This window comes from Podarcis vaucheri (genome assembly GCF_965113315.1).
Source record: "Podarcis vaucheri genome assembly, chromosome: 17".
In the NCBI taxonomy this organism is placed as follows: Eukaryota; Metazoa; Chordata; class Lepidosauria; order Squamata; family Lacertidae; genus Podarcis; species Podarcis vaucheri.
In genome coordinates, this window is record NC_138755.1 from 20,890,095 (window position 1) to 20,915,906 (window position 25,812).

General features: G+C 41.0%; 2 protein-coding genes across 7 annotated transcripts in view; one reads left to right on the forward strand and one right to left on the reverse strand.

Moving 5' to 3' along the window:
• Positions 1 to 16,956, forward strand: part of RIC1 (RIC1 homolog, RAB6A GEF complex partner 1) — a 47,832-nt gene extending 30,876 nt beyond the window's left edge. For both annotated transcript variants that reach the window (XM_082204564.1, XM_082204565.1), the window contains exons 11-26: positions 507 to 650; positions 940 to 1,143; positions 1,648 to 1,686; positions 1,895 to 2,005; positions 3,414 to 3,503; positions 4,011 to 4,171; positions 5,457 to 5,595; positions 6,929 to 7,045; positions 7,810 to 8,538; positions 10,936 to 11,094; positions 11,863 to 11,999; positions 12,254 to 12,540; positions 13,195 to 13,389; positions 13,946 to 14,123; positions 14,288 to 14,476; positions 14,978 to 16,956. In XM_082204564.1, coding sequence (XP_082060690.1) covers positions 507 to 650; positions 940 to 1,143; positions 1,648 to 1,686; positions 1,895 to 2,005; positions 3,414 to 3,503; positions 4,011 to 4,171; positions 5,457 to 5,595; positions 6,929 to 7,045; positions 7,810 to 8,538; positions 10,936 to 11,094; positions 11,863 to 11,999; positions 12,254 to 12,540; positions 13,195 to 13,389; positions 13,946 to 14,123; positions 14,288 to 14,476; positions 14,978 to 15,266 — 3,168 coding nt within the window. In that variant the 3' untranslated portion in view covers positions 15,267 to 16,956. The remainder of the gene's footprint in view (positions 1 to 506; positions 651 to 939; positions 1,144 to 1,647; positions 1,687 to 1,894; positions 2,006 to 3,413; positions 3,504 to 4,010; positions 4,172 to 5,456; positions 5,596 to 6,928; positions 7,046 to 7,809; positions 8,539 to 10,935; positions 11,095 to 11,862; positions 12,000 to 12,253; positions 12,541 to 13,194; positions 13,390 to 13,945; positions 14,124 to 14,287; positions 14,477 to 14,977) is intronic.
• The window catches only part of ERMP1 (endoplasmic reticulum metallopeptidase 1), a 39,133-nt gene continuing 28,695 nt past the window's right edge, over positions 15,375 to 25,812 (reverse strand). The window contains exons 14-16 of one of the 5 annotated variants that reach the window (XM_082204703.1): positions 24,065 to 24,231; positions 21,130 to 21,312; positions 15,375 to 16,198 (exon numbers count right to left, since the gene is read on the reverse strand). In XM_082204703.1, coding sequence (XP_082060829.1) covers positions 21,148 to 21,312; positions 24,065 to 24,231 — 332 coding nt within the window. In that variant the 3' untranslated portion in view covers positions 15,375 to 16,198; positions 21,130 to 21,147. Of the gene's footprint in view, positions 16,199 to 17,392; positions 21,313 to 24,064; positions 24,232 to 25,812 lie in introns of those variants that run through there. The other 4 variants (XR_014214777.1, XM_082204702.1, XM_082204701.1 and 1 more) reach the window with 4 other exon arrangements.

The window sequence follows — 25,812 nt, forward strand, 5'->3', positions numbered from 1 at the left end:
GTATAGTTTCTAGTGCAGGCATAGGCAAACTCCGGCCCTCCAGATTTTTGGGACTACAATTCCCATCATCCCTAGCCAACAGGACTAGTGGTCAGGGATGATGGGAATTGTAGTCCCAAACATCTGGAGGGCCAGAGTTTGCCTATGCCTGTTCTAGTGTGTGATCATGATGGGCAAGGCAAGTGCTATATAATATGGTTGGTGGGCTAACTTTTGTGCAGTGGTCTTATCTGCCATTTCTGCTGGCATGACGAAAGCTTGTATGTGTCACCTCTAGGCCATTGGAGGGGTCGGGAGGAGACCACAGTAACAAATGGGAAAGCATAGGAACAGCAGAAGAAAGGGGTCGTGGAGAAGGAGGAGGAAGGCAACAAACCCATATTTTTGGACTGCCTTAAAATAGACTCCTGGATTATTGCATGGAAATTGTTACAAAATGTTTTCCCCTCCAGTATTTTTTCCCCATTAGTTTTAAATAATTGATCGTTTTTATTTATTTATTTCAGAGTTGGGGAGCAGAAGGCTATCATCTATGGGTGATTGATGCAAATAGCTCTGGGATGGAGAGAGAGGACAAAAATGAATCCCAGCATTTTGGTATCTTACAGTTTCAGTTCATCAAGAGTGCACTCACAGTTAACCCTTGCATAGTAAGTATGCCTAAATCTTCTTGTTAATGTATTATACTTCTAAGTAACTTTTCGTGCATTTTTGGCCAGGTTTATTCTTGTTTTGGTTACAGAACAAAAGTTTTCCTTGTTTCCCCTTGTAACACTACTATGCAAGAGTCACTCTCCAACTAAAGCCTTTCAAAAATGAAAGTGATTCCATTTTAAAACAATTTTCTTTAGTAACTTAATCCATTTTAATTGGAATTTTATTGATCTCTCTTACTGTTCATTGTTTGCTGACTTGAAGCATTTATTCCTGTATTCGTAGAGCAACCAGGAGCAGGTCCTCCTTCAGGGAGAAGATCGCTTGTACTTGAACTGTGGCGATGCAATACAAGCTCAGAATCCTAGAAATTCTGCAACACACTCTGAACATAAAGCTGTCAGAGAAAGAGGCCATTTTTCAGATGGGAGCTTAGATTCTCAGGGTTTAAGCACTTTATTAGGGCATAGACATTGGCATGTTGTACAGGTAAGGTGCCTTGTTGGCATTGTTACTGTTTTCTTCGTCTCGTCATTTATTTATTTATTATACGCTTGTTGCAATGCAATAGGAGAGGATCAGGTGAAAACTAATGACTTTCCAAGATGAAAACATGAGCCGCTTAGCTGTGTTGGAATTTGAGCCTGAGTCTTGTATATCAAAATCCAACATCCTATCCAGTGGTATCTATTGTTCTTTAAGAACAAAGAATCTGATAATGATAAGTCTTACTTGGACAGTACCTTCCTAATTAAAAATGATTTTATGACATTGGAAGAAAAATAAACTGCTAATCTTGTACATATACATTGTCTTTCCTTGCTCTTGAATGGTACCTCCATTGTTTCCAAAGCAAATTGCAAATAAGTTTTGCATTTGAGCCATGTAGGATTTTACAAGGTGAAAACTGGAAATACCTGAAAGAAAAGCATGCTAAATAGTAGCAATTTTTTATTATGATTGTTAATTCTTTTTCCTCCTTCTCTTTTTAAGATACACAATACTTACTTAGAGATCAATTGGCCTATAAGGGTGAGTTGTTTTAAAATATTTATTTTGCAACTTTGGATTATATATAAATGCAAAGATTAAATTTAAAGGAATGATATAGCATGAGGAAATTTACATTAGCTGTCATTACAGAGGTGGGGGTAGAGAAAGCAAGTAGTGAACCAGTGTCTCATTGTTCCTATTAAGGCTCTAACAAAGTTTTATTTCTTTCCTTCCTTCCTGTGAACAGTTTTCAGCTATTGATAAGATGGGGCAGAATGTAGCTGTAGTTGGCAAGTTTGGTTTTGCACATTACTCTTTGCTTTCCAAAAAATGGAAACTGTTTGGAAACATAACCCAGGTGAGTAGTGGGTTTTTTAATATATGTGAAGGAATAAAGAAATGCGACTGTTAAAAAAATGCTTTCCTAAATTCAAATAATTTTGAATAATTAGATTTTGTGAAATGTAGGCATTCTGCATAATTTTGAACAGGGTTGTTGTGGGGAGTAAAGCGAGGCGGGAAAGACTCTTGAGCTCCTTGCAGAAGAAGGTGGGATATAAATGCAATAAATAAAATAAAATTTATGTTTCGAGGGGAAAAACAGAGCTTTCCTATAGTGATTCCTAAAGGATCCAAACAGCAGAGCTGTTTGCAGAAGCAGAGAACAGTTACCTGCTGCAATAGTGGTGGTGTTTTTATCTAGCAAAGAGGGGAGCTGTCACCGTTCTCGCTGACAGAATAGATTGCACAGTTTTAGACTTCTCGCTGATAATATGTGATGCAAAAAGAAGATGTGGGCAGTTGATAGGGCCAAGATGCCTCGCAACTTGCTCTTGCTGTAACCTTAAATCAGCAGACAGTTCTGATGGAGTTCAGTTTGGAAGAGAGGTGCAGAGATGACTAAGGAAGGCACAGGGTGATCACCTCTCCACTGGGGGCCAAAGCAAATGTGCACGTTTACCAAAACCAGTCTTGTCTCTTTTGTCTATAAAGTAGGGATATAGAGGTTTAACTTTGTATACTAAGTGGAGTGCATAAGAAAAGCAGAAGTAAAACTCTTCCCACCCACCCTCCTGCTTGCAATATTATTCTGCTTTAAGCTGCTGCTCCTCAGCTCAGTTTTGATACCAGAAATGAGCTGGCGGGAATAAAACTGCTCAGAGCAGCAGAATGCAATCACATAAGGAGGGGGAGGTCTTTGCTCCCTGTTTTTCTGCGTTCTGTTAATTCCCCACCACGACTTTCAAGCCATATGAACACACCTGGTTTGACTCTTAACCAGGCAGCAGCATCACACATTCCACATACTGTGGATGGAGTGGAATGCTGCCTGGTCATTGGTAGAGTTCATACTCTGTATGCTAAAGGCCTCAGGTCCAACCTGCGGCATCTGCAGTCAGAAGGATCTTATAGCAGTTGATGCGAAAGAGACCCTGGAGAGCTGTCAGAGTAAACAATACTAGGCCAAATGGACAAAAAGTCTGATTAAACACAAGGCATTTTTTTCCTGTACGTGTTGCTGCTTCTCTTTTTTTTATGTGAGCCATGTCCACACTGAACAACAACAGTATGTAGGATGCTGAAACCGTAAAGTGTTTAGCTGAGCCTTTGTGAACCTGATTTTTATTGCTTCATAGTTTACAAATTATGTTCCTGTTGCAAACACAAGTTTAGAAATGCATTTAGCGTTTATGGATAAACTGCGGGAATGAAAGTTGTTGTTTTTAAGAAATGTTGTTTAATGCTTGCTTTTTTTTAACTTTAAGGAACAAAACATGACTGTGACTGGTGGCTTAGCCTGGTGGAATGATTTTGTTGTTATTGCATGCTATAACTTAAGTGACCGCCAAGAAGAGGTAAGGCATGGGGTTTTTTAATTGACAATTTGCTAGTTGTTGTGCTTAATGGTACTGTCAGTCAGGGAAGGATGATTTCGTTACATCTACCAGTAGAATTCACTTAAGCTCTGAAAACTTAATTCCTGAAAATCGTATTATTTTGTACTTTTCTAAGGAAACTTTTCCTTTTAACTTCATGGTTCTTAAGTTTGTACTGAAAGTTTGTACTCTGAGTTACCTGTGCCATGTGCCCCTTACCTGGCCTGCCCCACCACTAATAGTAGAAGAATGGAGGTGGGGGATAAGTAATGGGTGCTTAGGGGGACATTTGCAGTCACACACACCCTGAAATGCCAATTCATAATAACGAGGCCATGGATTCTGTTGATGAACCTGTAGGTCAAGAGCAGACTGCTTAACAAATTTCTCTTGCGGGTGGGTCTTGAGTATTCGTAAATTCATTTTCTGCTTAGACTCATTATCATGCAATTCATAATAGTGGGGTGCTTTTTTTCTATATTTCAGCTTAGGGTGTATTTGCGAACAGCCAATCTGGACAACGCGTTTGCCCATATCACCAAAGTGCAGGCAGAAACATTATTACTCAGTGTCTTTCGGGACATTGTAATTTTGTTTAGAGCAGACTGTTCTATTTGCCTTTATAGTATTAAAAGAAAACCTAATGGGTAAGTATATTATGAAAACAATTATTTATAACCTTTTCCCCCATTTTTGCTTTTAGTTTGTGTTTGTGTGTAAGAGAAGGAAAGGGGTGGGCGGGATAAAATTTAGTAACCCTTCCTGGAACATCTTGAAAACCAGGCAGCTTTTTACAAGCTCAGTTGTATACTGTAGTTAGCACTGAGACAAAGAATATTTGTGTCCATTTCTGTCGCCATGCCCCATTCACCCGTGCAACTCCCTCGAGGACCAGATCCCAAGGAAGCAGACTTTAAACGTGACGTCTCATTTCCCCTTAGCATTAGCACCAAGAAAATTCACATGCCAAGCTAAAATTTTGGGTAGTTGCTAAGTTTATAGCCTATTGTGGAGTTGTGGTGAGAGTGATAACTAAGCCACGAGGCTCATTGGGGTGACCTTGAGCCAGTCTCTCTCTCTCTCAGCCTAAACTGCCACACAGGTTTGTTGTGAGAATAAAACGAAAAGCCGCGTGTGCAGCCTTAAACTCCTTGAAAGAAAGGTGGGGCATAAATGTAGTAAATAAGACACTCCTCAATTTTATTTGCTGCTTGAATAAGACCCGGGGTGGAATTCAAGGCCTGCTCACACAATGGGGTTTCTCCCCATCTCCTTTCCCGAAATCTGTCCTGGGTTTTTCCTGAAACCTCCAAAGCAGATTTAGGGGGTGTTAGCAGGGGAGAAGACCAGTAGATCTCATTCTATGCACACAACTGCTTAGTTGAATCCTGCCCATAGGGAACAGCTACCTAAAATATTTATAGCATTGTTAATTATAGGAGCCTTTTTCATTATCTGTAAATTAACAAACAGATGAATTAAGATATTGGAGGATCTCTATAACAGTGATAGGGAACCTCAGGCCTGGAGGCCAAATGTGGCTTTCAGGACTCTTTCCCCCAAATCACACACACCTATCCCCAGGCTGCACCCCTCATTTACCCTGCTCCGTGTCCTACGGAAGTGCCTTTGCCTAGTTGGAACATGCCCTTGAGCTGTAATAATCCTTCTTACCTGGATGGAGGGGGAGCGAACGCATAAACCTCAGACCTTTCACAGGTGGGATGTCTCTGACTGTGCCAAGGTAGTCTCTGGCCTCACCCACTGTTGCTTCAAGGTCCACCCACCACAAGCAACATGGCTCTTGGAAAGTTGCCCCTGGTGGAAGGTGGCTCTCGTTTCCCTATCCTGATCTTTAAGTTCAGCAGATGGCAGAAATTATTATTCTGTACGGCTAGGAGCGTTGTCACCATTTTTGCCTTTGCCTTTCAGTCCCAATCCTACTACCAGTATTCAGGTTCTTCAGGAGGTTTCTATGTCACGATATATCCCTCACCCTTTCCTTGTTGTGTCTGTTACTTTAACATCCGTGAGAACAGAGACCGGCATCAGCTTGAAAATGCCACAGCAGGTATGTACAGGTACAGTTTTTGAGGACTGCAGGGGAAATATACACTAACCCTGCTGTGTAAACTGCGACAGGTTGAGGGCTGTTTCATCAGTGAGACAACTCTTGGTACAATGCTTAAGACATCGTTTGAAACTAAACAAACTGTCCAGAGAGATGCTTGAATTTTATTTACTACAGCAGCATGTGATTTCATGACCTTTAAGCAAAGTTTCAGCATCTGTGATTCTATGATTCTAAAGCCTACCGCTCACTAAATCTGCCAAGGGGTATTTAAGTGCTGTAGGTAGGAAAAAAGTCTTGATCTGGGTGGAACCATTTCTGGGTAGAATCAAACTCAGCCCTCCCTGAAGGCTATGTTAACAGTTTGGGAGTTCTTCTGTACTCAGCTCTGCTTGTGGAAGCATGAGTGGTGATGGCAGCCAGGGGTGTGTTACCAGCTCAGGTTGGTACACTAGTTGTGACCCTGCATAGCAAAAGGCAGGCACTAGTGACACCCATGAGACATAAGCAGAGCTGCTTTTGGAGATAACTTGGAATCTTGCTTGTTAGGGCTGGATGATCAGAGCTTATTACACTGTTTCTGTACCAGTTTAACTGGGCCCAATTTGAACGGCTGCTTTTAATCTTCAAAATGTTGAACTGTTTGGGAGGCACGGCGTGTGTTCAGCACCTCCCAAATGCCAAGCGCTGGGCTAGCAAAGCTGCTTCTACGGGAATTTGGCTGTGAAGTCGTGTTCCCCACAGAATCAAAGGCCAGTTAGGAAGTGGCCAATAGGCACCTAAAAGGTGGGGATGACTGTTTCTTCTGATTTGGGGAGCTAACATTTGGCCCCTTCAATTAGATGGGAATATGCAGAGCATAGCGATGGCAGAGCCCCTTGCACTGCACTTCTCCAGCTGGCTTTGGGGCACTTGGGGGGCACTGCACAAGGGACTTTGACAGGTGGGCAGAACAACCCACTTGTCTATCACTTGATGGTGTAATGTCAGAGTTGGCCCATGGGGTGGAAACAAATAAGGACCTGGCCCACTGGGCCAAAAAGGTTCCCCCCCAAAAAAAAACCACCGGGAGAGATTGTCAGAGGGACTAACAGGAATGGGTGTCACCCAGGGGCTGAAGACACCCAGCTCTCTTTTCACTTTTCATCTAATCCAGGTGAGCCAGTGAGGTCCTTCATGTCCGTGATCAGTGGTGGACTGGATGAGGATGAATAAACAAGTCTACATTAAGATGCTTTTATTATTACTGTGGTGTTAACCCATTCACATTTCAGGATAAAGGGGATAGATTCTGTAGAGGTGAAGGAAGTAATAGAGCTTTATCTTTTTTAAGGCCTGTGAAGCAGAGAGCATCATGTTAAACTTAGCAGGACAGTTAATTATGGTGCAGAGGGATCGATCTGGTCCACAGATAAGAGAGAAGGAGAGTAATCCCAACCAAAGGAAACTTGTGAGTTAACCTATGAGAATATATTTTTCTAAAACAGTATAAAGAATATGCATTGTTAATGTGTAGCAGTGGTTTATAACACAGCATGAACCGTGTAGTTAAACCATCTAAGATTCTCTCTGAATGGATAGCTCCATCTTTTGTATGTACTTGATTTCCAAACCATCTTAAAAAATTGCTTTGTGCACAGATTCTCACTGTAAACTGTTTCATTTTTTGTTTTTAAATAGCACATGCCTGCCTACCACAGCTACTTAGGGAGACTGACTCTGATTAATGTATATATAGTCACACATTCCTTTGTCGCAAAACATAAATAATTGTGTGAAACACTCTGGTCTCTTTGCCAATGGAGGAAAAAGGGCGACTAAAATGAGCCTCTGGAATTCCTAGCAAATTGGACATTAGTTTTGCAGTACTTTACCAAACTGTGTTTTCACCTCTGTATACTTATAGCCATGTTATGTTACTATTGATGATTAACAAGGTGAATAATAAAGAATGCTACCTTTCCAGGTTAGAACTCTGCTCTTGCTTGCTTTTTAAAAATAAAATAATACTATTAAGGGGGTAACAAGAGAAATGTAAAAACTGTTTAGTTAAGGAGAGATCTGGGTGAACTAGTAATCTAATATTTACACATATTCACTACGAGATAGAAAATGAGTCTGGAAAGGAATGGCTCACACCAGACTTTTAGAATAAACTTGTATGAAAAGGTAAAAAGAAAGTAGTTTTTAAAGGAATTGTGCTTTTGTTTTTAGCTGCCATTTTGTGCTCCAGTTGTTCTTGCCCAGTCTGTTGAAAATGTTTGGACTACATGCCGTTCTAACAAACAGAAACGACACTTACTGGAGGCTCTGTGGCTCAGCTGCGGTGGCTCAGGTATGAAAGTCTGGCTTCCTTTGTTTCCCAGGGACCACCGCAAACCGCATTCCTTTCTTTCAAGACGGATCATGTTGCCTTTCCATATTAACATATACCCCTTGGCCGTCCTGTTTGAAGATGCCTTGGTTCTTGGTGCTGTGAATGACACTGTGCTCTATGACTGTTTATACACTCACAGCAGCGCCGCAGAACATTTAGAGGTTCTCTTCCCTTTCTGTATTGTCGAGAGAACATCTCAGATCTACCTCCATCACATTTTACGCCAGCTTTTGGTGAGGAACCTGGGCGAACAAGCCTTGCTTTTGGCTCACTCCTGTGCCACGTTACCGTACTTTCCTCACGTGCTCGAACTGATGCTGCACGAAGTGCTGGAAGAAGAAGCTACCTCGCGGGATCCCATTCCCGACCCTCTGCTTCCCACTGTGGCTAAATTCATCACAGAGTTCCCCCTCTTCCTGCAGACAGTTGTTCATTGTGCTAGGAAGACAGAATACGCCCTATGGAATTATCTCTTTGCTGCTGTCGGGAACCCGAAAGACTTGTTTGAAGAGTGTTTGATGGCCCAGGACTTAGACACAGCTGCTTCTTACCTTATTATTCTACAGGTAAATGCATTCATTCGTTTTATTCCAAAGGGAGATGCTGCGAGCTTGCTGCACAAAAGCAATGGGCCATTTTACTTGTTGTTGTAGTATGCGTTATATCCATTTAAGTTCTATTCAGAGTATAGACCCATTGCAGTGAATGGAAGTAAGTCATGCCCATTTCAGAGGGTCTACTCACGAGTATGACTAGAGTTGAATTCAACAGAAACAACTAAAACAAAGCTTTCTGAGGTGGGAGGGGGAGGACTATGAAATGAGTGGTATTTTTTTTAAGGGAACAAACATGATTAATGGCTCCCATGCATTCCTCAACTATGGAAGTTCCCATATATGGAGGCATTGATCCTTACAGTAGTTGCCTCCAGGCCATCCTACTGACTCTTCTGTGATAGGCCTGGGAGTGTTTAAATGGTGCTGTGGTGATTTAGATTCCCTGATAATAATTTTTATTAGTTTTCAATTACAATCCAATAATAGCCTCATTATAACAAAAGCAATTTATAATTCCATTACTAATACCAATCATTCAAATACCGAATTATATAATTTAGGTGGCCCCCTCGCTTGCTAGAATTGATGGTTTGATTATTTCTTTATTTCTGCATTGCAAAATATTAATTTCAATTACATTTGGGTCACAATAATATTTTATTTTATTTTTTGGAAAATAATATTTATTACTTTCCCAACAATTTAAACACTACAAAAAAAATTGACAATACAATACAATAACAATACAATACAAAAACACTACATAACTAACACGGACACATAACACTAACACATTAGACTAACAAAACAAAACAAAGACAGTTTAAAACACATCAAACAGTTTCAATATCTTATCTTTCATTCACTTATTTCAACGACCTCCTCATGTCTCCCTTTTTGTATTCCACTTCTGTTAATTTGTTTCAGCAATTCCTTTCCATCTTCCTCTGTTTTCTATCCTATAATTATCTTAACACATTCTAACCTTATTTTTTTCCTTTAATACCCTATTAATCTATTTATACTTAATTCCTTATAACATTTCTACTAAAGCCATGTAACTTCATTCCAACATTTTTCTAACATTCATTAATTTTACAGTATTTCTGTCAATAGTCTTGAAACTTTTTCCAGTTTTCTTCCACCGACTCTTCTCCCTGGTCTCAGATTTTGCCAGTCATTTCCGCCAGTTCCATATAGTCCATCAACTTCATCTGCCATTCTTCCCGGGTGGGTAAATCTTGTGTCTTCCCATACTTTGCGATGAGTATTCTTGCTGCTGTTGTTGCATACATAAAAACAAACAAACAAACAAAAAAAGGTTCTATCCTTCCTTGACACCAATTGGCCGACCATGCCCAGGAGAAAGGCCTCTGGTTTCTTCAGGAAGGTATATTTAAATACCTTTTTCATTTCGTTATATATCATCTCCCAGAAGGTCTTAATCCTTGGGCATGTCCACCAAAGGTGAAAGAATCTATTCTTCTCTTTTCTTCCTCCTCTTCCAAGTCTGAAGGCCCTCACAATTCTAAACTCTTCTTGACCCAAGTCCACATTCCAAAAGTCAGCAAATTCCTGTGTGAGAAAGTCTGTCAAACTTTTTTCCAATTCAGGTAGGGCTCTAATCCTCAGATTCATCTGTTTTTCTTTAGGTTCAATCATAGCAAGCGTCAACTTATGTTCATCAAGTTGCCTCTGTAGGGCTGGACATTCAGCAGCAGCTGCTTTCTCCCTGGCTTCCTCCGCAGTCTGCCGTGTCAAAGTAGATTCCTGTATCAATTTCTGGATGGTTTCTGTATTGGTGTTCACCTTTTGTCTCAGATTATTTATACTTTCTGTATTTAATAGTTGTAACATCCACTTTCTTGTTCAGCTGTTCCAGTGAGTCATTTATCTTATTTAATGCAACCGCTAAAACCTCTTCTGTCAACATTCCTTTTGGTTTTGAGTGTAGTGGTGCAGAATCAGCAGCAGAAGAAGCAGGGAGGCCTGTTGTTGAGCCTCTCCTGGGTTGCTGCCGAGTCCTCCCAGACCTTAATGTTTTTTCAACAGTTGACTGGTCTGGTCACAATAATAATCCCTTATACAACAACTGCAATATTAGTAACTTCTATTTGTGTTGACACATTAAATGATTTCTAAAACTATAAGTGAGGCACTCAAGCTATATCCTTGTTCTTCCTGTGTCACAATTATTCTGTCCTTGGTGTTTCTTCCTGTCCTTGTAAAATTAGATTTCCACAGTGAATGAAGGACATATGGTCCAAAGTGCATTTCCATCCACAATCCTCATTTTTTAAAAAAGATTTCTTCCACAGGAGCTATTTCTTGAACCTTGTAAGAGAAATAATATACGAACTCTCACATCAGTGGCTCCCATCTAAAAGTGTTTTGTGTTGCCTCTAGAACATGGAAGTTCCAGCAGTTAGCAGGCAGCATGCAACTTTGCTATTCAATACCGCCTTGGAGCAGGGAAAGTGGGATCTCTGTCGTCACATGATCAGATTTCTGAAAGCCATTGGCTCTGGGGAGTCAGAGACACCTCCTCCTACACCAACAACTCAGGTTTGTTAGATGAACACGATAGATCTGTCATATATGTTACTGGGTAATTTAATTCAAAGAGTAATTTAATATATACTTAAAAGCAGAAAGAATGTGCTCCCTGTGACACTGAAGGGTATCATCTGTTCAATCTACAGCTGTACAGGGACGCAGGTGGCGCTGTGGTCTAAACCACTGAGCCTCTTGGGCTTGCTGATCAGAAGGTCGGCAGTTCGAATCCCCGCAATGGGTGAGCTCCTGTTGCTCTGTCCCAACTCCTGGCAACCTAGCAGTTCGAAAGCACACCAGTGCAAGTAGATAAATAGGTACCACTGTGGCGGGAAGGTAAACGGCGTTTCCGTGCGCTCTGGCTTCCGTCACGGTGTCCTGCTGCGCCAGTAGCGGTTTAGTCATACTAGCCACATAAATTGGAAAGCTGTCTGCGGACAAACGCCGGCTTCCTCGGCCTGAAAGCGAGATGAGCACCGCAACCCCAGAGTCGGCCACGACTGGACTTAACCATCCAAGGGTCCTTTACCTCCTTTTACCTTTACAGCTGTATAAGAGAACAAACCATATTATTTTAATATTGGCAATTTACATTAAAATGAAATAAGGAAGTAATAACTTTATATGGCTTACATAGTTGTTGATCAAGAGATAATCAATAAATATTGTAAATTCTGATTTTTTTAAAAAAAAGATGTGTCTTCTCTTAGCTCTCGGGCCATGCCTCCTGTCCCACCCTGCTGTTGTATAATATTTTTCTTTATGCTTTCTTCCATGTAGGAACCTAGTTCAAGTGGTGGCTTTGAATTCTTCAGAAATCGCAGCATTAGTTTGTCCCAATCTGGAGAAAGCCTTCCTCCTGGCAAGTTTAACTTGCAGAAAACCTTGAGCATGCCCTCTGGTCCATCCGGCAAAAGGTAATGTGATACCAGAGGCTATAATCCTCATGATGGTAGAACGGAATGTACAAGGTCTCTTCCTAGTCTCTTGAGAACCTAAGAAGTCCATCCTAGATCAAGCTCATGGGCCTCCTAGTATCCTATTCTCACAGTGAGAATAGTAGTCCAACATGGTCCTTGGAAGACATGGCATAGATCAGCAAAGAAGCACCGTAGAAACTAATCTCAAATTAACTGGGTTTTAGTCATGTGCCCTGATATTCTCTCCATAGGTGGAGTAAAGACAGCGACTGTGCCGAGAATATGTACATTGATATGATGTTATGGCGACACGCCCGGCGCCTCCTGGAAGAAATCAGGCTTAAGGACCTTGGTTGCTTTGCTGTCCAGCTGGGCTTTGAGCTGATAGGCTGGTTGTGTAAGGAGCGCACCAGAGCTGCCCGTGTAGAGGATTTTGTAACAGCTTTGAAGAAACTGCACAACGACTTTCTCTGGCCGTTTCCAATTATTCCAGTTTGTTCCATAAATTCTCCTCTCAAGAATGGAAAGTACAGGACAGGTACTGTATCCTCAATGTGTTTTTTTTTGTTTCCACAACTAGGAAGTAAAAGCAGCTTCTAGGCCTGACCGACATCTGGAAGGAACAGAAGTGCAATTGCCTAGAGCTTCTTTATTCCTTCGTATTCCCAAGTTGGTTGTATTTGTGTTAAATCAAAAGTTGATTTCACTATTCAGAGAGTTTCAGAGATCAGTTTCCATACAAATTACATTGCAGTTAAATAATTACAATAGGCAATTTTAATTGTTTTGGTGTACACACACACACACACACACACACACACACACACACACACAAAACCTGGCTTAGATTCAAAGTCCTATTGTATGAATGAAGAAGAAGAAGAATTTGGATTTGATATCCCACTTTATCACTACCCTAAGGAGTCTCAAAGTGGCTAACATTCTCCTTTCCCTTCCTCCCCCACAACAAACACTCTGTGAGGTGAGTGGGGCTGAGATACTTCAGAGAAGTGTGACTGGCCCAAGGTCATCCAGCAGCTGCAGGTGGAGCAGCGGAGACGCGAACCCGGTTCCCCAGATTACGAGACTACCTCTCTTAACCACTACACCACACTGGCTCTCAGAATGAAATCTTGACACGTGTTCATTGGCTAACGGGAGCCATCGTTTATTAATGTGCTTTCTTTTCCAGTAATAGGTGAACAACTCTTAAAATCCCAGTCTGCTGACAGCTTTCTGAACATGGAAGTGGACAGTGGCATTCCAAACGTGCCACGAAGTCACAGCTGGCTCGGTGCCATTAGTTCCTCCCAAAGAGAGATGGATGCAGCATCTTCCCATGGTCCTCACATGCAGGAGGCATTTCTCTCCCCTTTGTTAAATAAAGGTATGTGAATCCTTCATCCCCGCTATCGGCTTCCTTTGAGAATACATTTAAGTTCCACATTTTCTTGAGGGAAAAAGGGGAGCAGGGAATACTTGGCACATCTCGCGGCTCCCTTCTGCTTTCTAGTCTTTCTCTGGAATTCTTAAAGAACAGAAGGAAATGGATTAAGCAAAAACAGTGCTGGTAATAATGGCTTAGAAATGCTTAGAGCATGACTGCCATAGTGTGCCGTGGAGAATTCCAGGGCATATTGTAGAATGTTCACTCATTTCACTTGGGGTATTAAACAGGCCTCACTAACAGTCTGTATGAAGTCTGAGCACACTTTTAAAACCTATTCAGTATTACGGGTGGAAATCAGCCATGGTTGGCAAGCTTTATTTCAGAGTTGTTGTTTTAATTCCTGATCTTATTGAAGGGAAAGCCAAGGCTTCCCTTTAACAGTTTGGAAACCACAGATCTCAAGGTTGCCATTCTGTTGGGTTCGCTATAACAGACATGATCAGTACTGTACTGATTTTCTAAGTTCCGCATTAAAATGAAAGTGTTTCAACAGGTGATGAATGTAGCATTGGTTCAGCAACAGACCTGACGGAAACAAGCTCTATCGTGGACGGAGACTGGACGATGGTGGATGAGAACTTCTCAACACTGAGTTTAACACAATCTGAGCTGGAACATATCTCCTTGGAGCTGGCCAGTAAAGGGCCACATAAATCACAGGTTCAGCTGCGGTAAGTTAGGTTGAAATTTGTAGTAAAGGGGTGAGGAGTATTTGCTATGTCTCCTTGAAGCCAATCTTAGCAGGTTGGGGTTAGAGGGGACAGCAGTCTTGCAGTGGTGTTAAAAAGTTTGTTTTGCCTTACCCTGTTTGCTTCAACTTTTTGCTCTTCTGTAGGTATTTGCTTCATATTTTTATGGAAGCAGGATGTCTGGACTGGTGCGTTATTATAGGCCTTATTCTCCGGGAATCTCCAATAATCAGTCAAGTTTTTAGCCTAATGCAATCTTCAGAGGTTGATGGAGAGATGTTGCAGAACATAAAGATGGGATTGCAGGCAGTAGATAGATGGGCCTCTACAGACTGGTAAGTTTCATGAGCCTTATCCCCTCCCACTGTCTGCCAAATAAATCCGCATGCAGTTCAACATAGCACTGAAATACACTGGTGATTAAAGGATGAATTTTTAATGTTGGACCTATCTCAACCAGGAGCTGTTCAGTGACCTCAATAATAGGCATGATATAAACGGCATGATATAAAAAACTAAACAGTAGTGTGAGAATAGGTTGTATCTATCCATAGAACAAGCAGGGTATGCATGTATATCTCAAATCACAGTGACTTGGGATATGGTGGGAGCACCTTCAGGGTAATAAGGGAAACTTGGGACACCATATGAGTAAATACAGGCTTTTACTGTTAAAAGTGTTTCCACAGCCATTAATTTATGAGCAAAACGTTTTGAGTATGTTTAGTGCGAGGTACATCGTGTTCTGAACTTTAATGACCAGGAGAAGGTCAAAGCCCAAATTAGGAGTTTTAAGATAATTAACTGGAATGACTTTTCTCTTTTATGTCCTTTAGCCTTGGGTACAAGCCATTTTTAACCGTCCTCAAGCCCCAGCTCCAGAAACTGAGCGAGATAGCAGAGGAACAAGTGCAGCAGGAAGCCTTTCAGCCTGCAAACCTTTCGAGAGCAGCAGAGCAAGCCAGCCCGAGGGCAGAAGAAAACAGAAGTTCAGCTGGCCACAGTGTCAGTCCTCAAACTGACCCTGGCAGTAGCACCATGACGCGGCACGATGAGGACATGATTGGAGAGGAGGAAGAGGAGGACCCACTCCCAGAAGGCAGTTATGACTGCACTGTGTCCTAACACTGCCTGAAAACTTTTGGCTGATCATATGAATAAGAGCACAGCATCATAGTAATGGCATTTAAGAACATTGCTTTGGGGGGGGGGAGTAATCAAAGCCTTCAACAGTTAAACTTTTCTTTTTTTTAATGCTTTTTTGGTGTGTTTTTTTAAAAATGCATTAACTAAAGAACCTTCTTAAATCTGAAAACTTCCTAGTAAGCAGTCTTGGCTCTTTCGTCTATAAACTTCGCTATGTGGAAAGCAAGAATATCATATTTGTAGTTTTCATACCAAGATAATTTTATTTTGGAGATCTTGGTTTTTTCCGCCCTGCCCCCCCTCTTGTCCTCAAAAAGTTTCCTGTTGTTTTGGATAACTGATCATGCAGAAGGACATATATATCAGTGCACAAGTTGAGTTCCTTTGGGATGCAAGAAGAATGCGACCTAATATCCGGAGGTTCTAAATTAAACTGGTCCCCTCTGGAAAACGAGACAATATTTAAGAGGAGTGTTTGTCTAATGTTCAGCTTGCCTGGTTTTTGAACCCAAACTTTAAAAAAAATCAACAATGAAGCTAACTAGGATAACAACTTCGTATGTTCTGCTTAGCTTGATTGCCGGAAACGATGGCTTGATGGAGCTAGGCTCTGTCTGTTTTATAGATTATGCTGTTTGATATCACTAGACTTTTTATATTAAATAATTGTAAAATACATTGTATGTTTTGTGAATATTCCTGTATATTCTGTTCATGCTTCTGGTGCTTGTATTGCAGTGAAGGGGAGCCGAGCCCTCTCTCTCTTGCATGCTTTGACCTTTAATTCCAGGAAAATTGAAGCATAGTTGCACTTCCATCAGGATGCAACGAGACTTTCACCGAACTCTTCCACAGCAGTAGAAACAGTTGCTAGGGACATCGTTTTGTTTTCGGACCTATTCAGGTGTATCCTAAGCAGATTTTAAACAAATAACGGAAGGTTCTTATTTATTTCACTTGTACATTTTCTCTCTCAAGACTAGTTTTATGTAAATAGAACCACCTTATTACTCTTAAGGCTGGCTAGTGACAATGTACAGTGTATATACTTAAACTACCACCTTGCAAATATTTTATAATGCATATACTTGTAACTAATTGCAAATGTTTATTTTAACTTTCATACAACAATGTTAAGAGAAGCTGGCTGCAGCAGAGGCTCATGGTTGCTTTGAGGTACTTATTTTTCCCCTTATCTGCTGCCCCCAATATGTATAATATTAAATACCTGTAACAGTATTAAAATGTAGGCATTGGTTGGTTTCTACTGTGCAATTGGGGTTACAGGAAAAAAAGAGAAATGCAACACTTCTACTTTTTATACAAAAACTAACACTTATTTTTATAATGTGGGGTATAATGAATACTGATATGGACCAAAACCATTTTATTATGCAGAAGCATCACTGTCTGCCACAACCTCAGTTTGTTCATACATTTCTCTATATGAATTCTGAACTGGTAATGTGTTATGAACATTCAGAAGGAGCATAGAAATACAGATTATAACTTTGTATATTTTTCCAGGGGACAAGATCAAATGGTCTTTTAATGGATAAATGTAACTAGATAAGTTTTATTACTGTTGCTTAGACTTTGCCATTAGTACTGGTACATGTGCAATAACTTTCAAATAAATGACGAAGGGTGGAAATGAGGTAACAATCCATACTTCTTTTTAGCTTGACATGCTGCATTGTGTAACATGAAGGGAATAAGCATCTGCTTTTATTTTTTCCAGGTAGAAATATTTAATCTGTTTTTAATATGTAATGTCCATTCACTAAAGCCTCTCTTGCATTAAGAGGCATGCTGATGAGTACTGCGCCAACCCACCCCCTGCAGGGTTTTACCTTTAATTTTGCTCAACGCTTCGCCCAGGTTTCTGTTTGCTCCCTGCTGCTTATACCACTGACCTCAAGACGAGCCTGTCTTAGCAAGGTCATGCTTGTGCAATGACTTATGCTGACGAAAGGTGTATTTTCCCTTATCCTTCCATGGCCCCTGAAACTGGGAAGAAAACCTAAGAACGAATCTACTGGCTATACCCATCCTTGACTCTAGCTACAGAGGCACCTAAACAGATTAGACCAGAAAACAAAACCTTTTCATAAAATCAATTTATTTAGCATTGGTTATCTTTTACATACATTCCATTCTCTGAGCTCTTGTGTGTTTCTTCCAACATCTGTAACCAGGGCCTGGTTCTCAAACAGAAGACAAAGGTAAGCATATATGTACCGCTTTAGGCAGCAGGTGAGGGGCTCATAGATAGATTGCTTCCTTTAAAAAGAAGAAGAAGAAAGGATTCTTGCGTGGAAGATTAGCACAGCTGGGAAAAGGCAAAGCTAGGACCAATCTCCCTGGCAGGCACCCTCTCCAAAGAGGGGTGTTTCTGGGGTGGTAGAATACGACAGTCCTATGAGCTCCATAAATGCAGTCTGAAGTGGTACACCCAAGCACACATTTAACAACTCATCAGCTATATTGTAATGTATATGACAAAAACCAGGCCCATAGTTAGGCTAGCAAGGAGCAATAACTGCAGGATTTTTGTTCCACACACACTCAATTTATCCTTGAGAACTTTTAAGCTGAAGAATGCCATACTGGGGATTTCAGTGCAATGCTAGAACAAGGGAAGACAAGATAGAATGATCAACAAGAGAATTCATGTGCTGAACAATTAAGTACTTTTTTAAAAAAGGCAGGAGTTCACAAAAAAGGCATCCCACTATTTCATTCTGCTACTTAATAAAATATACAACCTGAGTTAGGCAAAGTTTTTCTTTCAAGGAACAAAATAGTTATTACTTGCCCTGATGTTCCTAAGCATGCTCTGAGACATGTAGGTATTTTTCATTACTCCATATTTACATCATGCAGAGTCATTTTCAAACCGTTATGTAAGTTTTGAGGCACAATGTAAATCAGTTGGGGGGGAAGGCTTGGTGAGTTCTGAATTTCTCCAATCTCAGTTTATTGGAGAACACACACTATGTGCAAAAGGTGCACTGAGATTTTAAACGCATGTTGCAAAAGCAGTACATTGAGATGCAGTACATTAAGATCCGCAAGAGATTTAGGATAGATAAACACTATATTTTCGCGAGCAGTTTTTTTTTTTTAATGAATGGAAAATACTACATGCAAAACCAGTTGTTTTTAGTGCAAAGAGTTTGTGCACTTTTTAATATAACATATTAATGCAGGTTTGTAGCTACAACAATTAAGACAGTAATAATATAGGCAATGTGTTGGACTTTGCTTGAAATATTTGAGTTCTAAGTACAAAGCAGTGCTGTTACTTAGGACCAGCTGATTCATTCCACTAAACATTTCTCACAATAGAGCAGCCAAATATTTAGGTTCCCCACCCCTCTGTAACGGGGAGTATAACACGCCTTGTGTTCTGATATCACAGGATTCTCAATTTCCTTCCAATCACCGTTCAGTGATTTAGAACGGAGAGAGGAAAATGCAGCCCACAATGTCATGACACAAGTTATACAAGAAGCTACAGAGAGCAAAGGAGAAGCTAAATGCACAGCTGTTAGTTTCAGTGGCACGCAGGCATCTAGGCTGGCGTTGACCTTAACGTTCAAATTATAATTATGCAACATTTTCCAAGACATTAATAAGGTAATATTAACGCAATGCAGGATTACTGGCATTTAAAAAATTGAGGCAAATGGAAATGTTGAGAAGTCATCTGAATGGAAAAAATCAAAAAATATTTGGACAGTAAAGCTGAAGAACCAGGGATTTTAAATAGCATCCTGATCTAATTATTTTTACTGGGAGGTAACTCCCTTAAACGGAACTTACTTCACGGTAGAATTGCAGTAAGCTAATTCTCATCTTGGCCTTTGCATATGGTTTTGTTCCTACCCCACCTGTGTGAAAGCCGCTACAGGGCATGCTTTGTACGCTGTGTGATTTGGCATCTTGGCAGCAGCACCACAAACCTGAGTCTTGAGGAGCTCAAAGGGGCAACATAGCCTTACAGCCTCCTACTATAGCTTAACTGGGAAATGGAAGCTTTCTGCCCACAGCACTGATTTTCTTCCTATACTCTCTAGAGCAGGCATCCCCAAACCCATACCTCCAGATGTTTTGGGACTACAACTCCCATCGTCCCTAGCTAACACGACCAGTGGTCAGGGATGATGGGGATTGTAGACCCAAAACATATGGAGGGCCAAGTTTGGGGACGCCTGCTCTAGAGAATAAAGTAGTATTTTATACAATTAAGTTCTCTGAACATTCTGGCATATGCCACTTTTACATGTCCTCCAGCAGAGAGACTCTCCAGCCTATGTTACTCATTTTGATGAAAATGCCATTTCCCCCCCCCCCCTTCCTTCGCTATGCAAATGAAGCAGAAGAGGTAGGAAGGGGAAAGGGTTCTATATTGGTTGCCACTGGAAGTGCTTTCTATGATCTGACTAAAAACCTGCCCCCAAAAAACTGTTTGATGGGACCTCAACCTTCTGTCCGAAGTTATTACTGTGTGGATCTGAAACAAATTTTCTTTTTTATATCACTTCATGTTTTGCTTATTTCACCTGCAAATGGCTTCTAATTTATGGCGGGCTGTTCTCAGCCTCCTCCTAGGCAAATTCTTCCCAACATGTTTCCTTTTGGAACATGTTTCTTTCCCCCCGATGCACTAAAATATTTGGGCTTTGGAAGCTGAAGTCATTAATAGCAAAATCCCAAACATGAATAGCATTAATGCTACATGTACCTATTCAAAAGCAAGTCCCATTGAGTTCGATAGAAACAGAGTAGAGCAATGTAATCTTAAGTGGAAGGAATTACAGATGAGCATACTGTGTTCAAAATCTCTCTGAACAAGAGTTTCCTCATTCCAACATATTTTAAAGGAGCACATTTTATGCATGTGCAACTTGATTTCCTGCAAGCTTCTAATAACACAGTGGAAATGTGTAGTTTTTACTAACTTGCAAGGAAGCAACTAAAGAATAGGAACTGACCATTGACAATTTTAGCAACTGCTGAATAGTTGGCATTGCCAAGAATGAAAACCCAACACACAGATAAGACACCTGCATACAAAAGGCGAAAGTGGCTAGCTCAGTGCTTAGAAGTCCAAAGAGACAATAGCACTGTGCTACACCGATACAGCCTGGCCTTCGTTCCACTTGATCCCCATAGAAAAGTGAGTGCATTTTGGGGTTGGTCCAACTTCTACTCGGAGACACTGCAGTCGAGCATCAGTACAATGCCCCAAAAGGGACATACAGAAGTTTTTAGAAAGAAAAACCGTAAAATCAGAGCAGGCAAGAATTAGCAATAGCCAAGGTCTCTGTGGTTAGGAATTTAAAGAGCTTTGATTATAGATGGTGTTCTAAATGGGCATCAATACTTTGGAACTGTAACGATCACTGGCGCTTCTTTTATCTTCCATGATGTACAGTCTTAAAAGTCTCCAACCCAAAGCCTTACTTTAGCCGATTAAGAACACAACGAATCAAAATGTTACTGGAAGGCAGAACTCGGGTTGTTTAAAGCCTGCGGAGGGTTTTACATTGTGCTTGGAATGCCTGTGCAAAGCCCCTTTTATTGCAAGATGCCCAGGACGGCAACTCCAAAACCACTTCCTAAAAGGCAGCTTTCAAGTAGGTGATATTTTGCATAAAAACCACAAAGGTTTCCTTCTCTCTCCCCATGCCCCTACCCCCTTTTACGTATTCAAGCTGCCATAGAAATACCTTTGTGGCTGAAGTATTTTACACAGTATATTTTGTCAACAATACTCATTCTTCCCAACTCCTTATGAGCGAAAGCTGCATCCAATGTATGGGAAACAATTTACCTTTGTGTTATCTCTGGGTTAAAAGATAAATTGATCATAGGTGGAGACCCAGCCTGAGGTAAAAGTCCAGTTGGGAAATCTTTCAGCTAAGGCCTGCAACTGAGGAGAGTTGTGATCTTCTTCAAATAAATACTGCGAAACCACAGAAAGGGTGACCATTCCTTTAGTGGGCTCTTCAGAAGCCTGAAAAATCAGCCAAGGCAAAGCCAGATTAAGCAAAGATTTGATCACTGTCATGCTAAATATGATTTCTAGAAACTTCTAAGTCCCTTATTATCATTGCACAATTACTTTCACTCTATAAGACGCACCGGACCATAAGACGCACCTAGTTTTAGAGGAGGAGAACAAGGGGGGAAAAATTCTCTCCCTCTCTGCGCAGCGCCTCTCCAGCAAAGCGGGAGGAGAAATGGAAGGGGCTCCGTTTCTCCTCCCGCTTTGCTGAAGGGTCGTTGCGCAGAGAGGGAAAGCTGTGCAGCGCCACTCCAGCTGAAGTCAGAACAGCAAGAGGGATCGCTGCGCAGCGAAAGCAGCAATCCCTCTTGCCGTTCTGGCTTCTGGGACAGCCGTGTCAAGCCTCTTCAGTCCCAGGAGGAGCATTCCTCCCATTGCCCTGAAGAGGCTTCGCATGGCTATCCCAGAAGCCAGAACAGCAAGAGGGATCTGTGCGCACCGATCCCTCTTCCTCTTCTGGCTTCAGCGATAGCTGCGCAGCCTGCATTCACTCCATAAGATGCACACACATTTCCCCTTACTTTTTAGGAGGGAAAAAGTGCGTCTTATAGAGCAAAAAATACGGTAGGGTGTCAGATCCAGAGGACTCGGGGCCTGCAAACAGGACAGAAGCTTGTGTGCTCTTCACAGAGACTACAAAGAAGGGAAAATGGTATTTAGCAGGCTGAAAGCTCACAAATGATACTGAAACCAATTTGACAACTAAGACACACGTTACGAGGAAGCATACTGAAATGGGAGCTATGCAGCATATCCAACAAACAAGTTATATGGAGGTGGAGCAATCTGTGCACATTTTTTAAAAAGGCTCACAAAAAGCAAAAGTAGAAATGTTGGTTCATAGGAAAATTGTGGGTTTGACCTTTTAATACAATTAGAAACACTAGGCTTGTAATCACATGCACATTCTAGGATGGGCTGAAGTTTCCAAAGGCACCCTCTGATATACAGCAGATGTGCATTTTTGCGGCTTGCTAAAAAGGGAATCCAGTATGAAGAAACAGCCTATACAGAAGCCATTCTATGCCATGCAGGGATACAGAAGGAATTTTCTCCCTATTAAATATCAGACTAGGTAGAAAATTAAAAGAAGTAAAACAAACAAACAAACAAACAAACAAACAAAACAGGTTAATAAATGAGGGACAAAACAGCTATGACTACACAGATTGTGCTAGAGGTATGAAAAGCACAAGTATGGGAATTATAATGATAGAACTACCTAAATTATATAGAAATTTATTTATGTATACAACTACAGCAGCAAGAACGCTACTTGCCCAAAAATGGAAAGAAGAAGAAGCCCCAGCAAAGGGAGAATGGATACGAAAAGTTATGGAATATGCAGAAATGGCGAAACTTACTGGAAGAATAAGAAATCCAGATCACAAACTTTTTATAAAAGAATGGAAATGGTTTATTGAATATTTACGGATAAATTGTAAACAGATAAAAACACTGGCAGGATTATTGTAATAACCTGCAGCTATATAAGGGTATAAAATATATATGTAGAAGATAAAAAAATGAGCAAGTTAAGTTAATTTGGATATGCAGAAGATAGTAAAAATAAATTTAAGGAACCGCAGAAAGTGGGAAGGAAGTCAAGTTTTAAAATGTCGAAATGAATGTAAAATCAGTTATACAGTAGTACCCTGGTTCTTAAACCCCTTCGTACTCAAACAACTTGGAGCCCAAACACTGCAAACCTGGAAGTAAGTGTTCCGATCTGCGAACTTTTTTCAGAAGCCGAACGTGCTCCATTTTGAGTGTTACACTTCCAATTTGAGTGCCACACTTCCATTCTCAGTGTTATGCTGAGGTCTATCTTTGCTATTTATTTTGCGGTTTTTGTTTTTGCAGCATTTTCTGTTTAATTTTTTGTGACTGTGTGGAACCCATTTCAGCTACTGATGGATTGACTGTGTGACTGCAGTACATTGTTTATCGCTTTCATTTTATGGATCAGTGGTCTTGTCAGTTAGTGAAATTCATGTTAAATTGCTGTTTTAGGGGTTGTTTCTAAAAGTCTGGAACAGATTCATCCGTTTTGCATTACTTTCTATGGGAAAGCGCGCCTTGGTTTTGGAACACTTTGGTTTTGGAATGGACTTCCGGAACGGGTTAAGTTTGAGCACCAAGGTATTTGAAAAGTATAAATAAAATTTAAAAGAAAGAAAAGAAAGAAAAGCGTCTCTACTTGTAACAAGAAATAGAAGAGCCATAATTTGGGATTTTACCGTCAGGCCCAGTGTACAGATAATATTGGCTCTCTTCGCTATGGTCAGGAGATCAAACTGGGGGGCAAGGGCTCCCCTCTTCAAGCTGGCATCCTTGTGGGCAGGTGTGGGCGAGTGGGTGTTAATGATGATTTTAGAGGGGTTTGGGGAGGGCCATAAAAAAGCTCTACGGGTGACCCATGGGTGAGCCATCCCTGAAATAGATGGTCTGCCTATGAAGCACATTTGGAAGCAAACCTTTTAGGGTGTGTGCAAAGGAGAAGAGTAGACTTACAAGCCAAGGGGCAGGAGGGAACTGAGTTCGAAAATGTACAGCATAGAAAGCCTGTATTTTCTTTACAAACACACACACACACACACACACACACACAGATGAACCATTGGTAACCGTGTTCCGAAAAAGCAAATCATTTTAACAGAGTTCTGAGAAGTACGATTGCATGTTTTTGATATAGCCTCACCTTCATTTCTATCCAGAAGCGCCATGGCGAGGCCTGGAGTCCATGTGTATAATATATAAAATAATCTCTGCCTACATTATTAGCAAGAGGAATTCCATCTCCCAGAGACCACCTGGACAGTGTTGAACCTTCATGTGGCCGAAGAAACACTGACATGTGACTTGGACCTAAAGTAGACGGCAGACAGAGATTTCTACATGAGCACAGAATGAAGAGCACAGGAACTTTTTCAGGTGTACCCAGAACTATCGTGAATTTCTTTTTTCTCCTGAATTTCTTTATGTCCCTTATTGCTTGCTTTAAGGCAAAAAAATGAAGCTGGATCAGCTGAAAAAGTCAGTCCAGTCCAGCATTCAATTTCCACAATGACCTGCCACATGCTTTGAGAAGTCCACAAATAAGACTTGAACTCAATAGCTGCTCATGGTTCCTCAGAAGGAACCCATTCACCATGAAACTTAGCATATGACTATACAACAAACTGTAAGGGACAGGTGGCGCTGTGGGTTAAACCACAGAGCCTAGGACTTGCTGATCAGAAGGTCGGCGGTTTGAATTGCCGCGACGGACGGGGTGAGCTCCCGTTGCTCGGTCCCTGCTCCTGCCAACCTAGCAATTCGAAAGAACGTCAAAGTGCAAGTAGAAAAATAGGTACCGCTCCGGCAGGAAGGTAAACGGTGTTTCCGTGCGCTGCTCTGGTTCACCAGAAGCGGCTTAGTCATGCTGGCCAGATGACCCGGAAGCTGTACGCCGGCTCCCTCGGCCAATAAAGCGAGATGAGCGCCGCAACCCCAGAGTCGGCCACGACTGGACCTAATGGTCAGGGGTCCCTTTACCTTTCCTTATACAACAAACTGGTTCGTTCAGCCAAAGGACAACTAGAAAGGTTGGTTGTATGAGTCTAGGATTTGCACATCCAACTCTCTCCAAAGGTGCTCCAGTGTTAATCAGTAGCGTATGTGGGTCCTGTGTTTTATTCGGGAAGTTGTGCATTCAAAGATGTTATGACCCATTATTGCCAGCGATGGAAGAGCGGCTGTTAAAACTAACGGACTTAGCTGAGAGGGCAAAGTCGACATGTTTAATCAGAGAAAAGTCATTGTAAACGTTTACTAAAGATGGGAAATCTCTCACAGACTTTTTGCATGAAAAAGAAGAAGAAATAATGATGTTTGGATTTGAGGATTGAAGATAATGATTTATAGAAAGTGTCTTTATTAGGTGTTATACTTCAGCTATATAGTAGACAGACAAGGAATCAGAAGTCCTTTAGTTTCTTAACTTTTTTCTCTCTCTTTTCAGTCTTTTTCTATTCCTTTTTCTCTATCTCTTCCCCTTCCTTCCTCTTATTCTCTTTCTCTTTTTTGCCTTTAATGTTTTGGTTTTGGACAAAAAAATATATCTGACAACAATCTTTGTATTCTTCTTTATAAACCCTAATAGAAACATACATATACATATTTATTTATATAGAAAGCTGTGCACTGAGCTTCTTATCGCTTATTTGCCTTTAATCTGCAAGCTGCTTTGAAGGCCTAAAAAGCAGCATAAAAATTTAAACAAATCGCCAGAAGGTAGCCCTTTAGTTGCTTGCTGCAGAGATGACAAAGTCTTGTGGCACTGTAAGGACCAACTAATTTATTGTGACATAACTTTTCATATACAAGAGCCTATTACAGGCAGAAGCTCTCTCATGCATACTGCAACTGTGGCATGCAAAATTTCCTATATCTGGGAAACTGGACTGT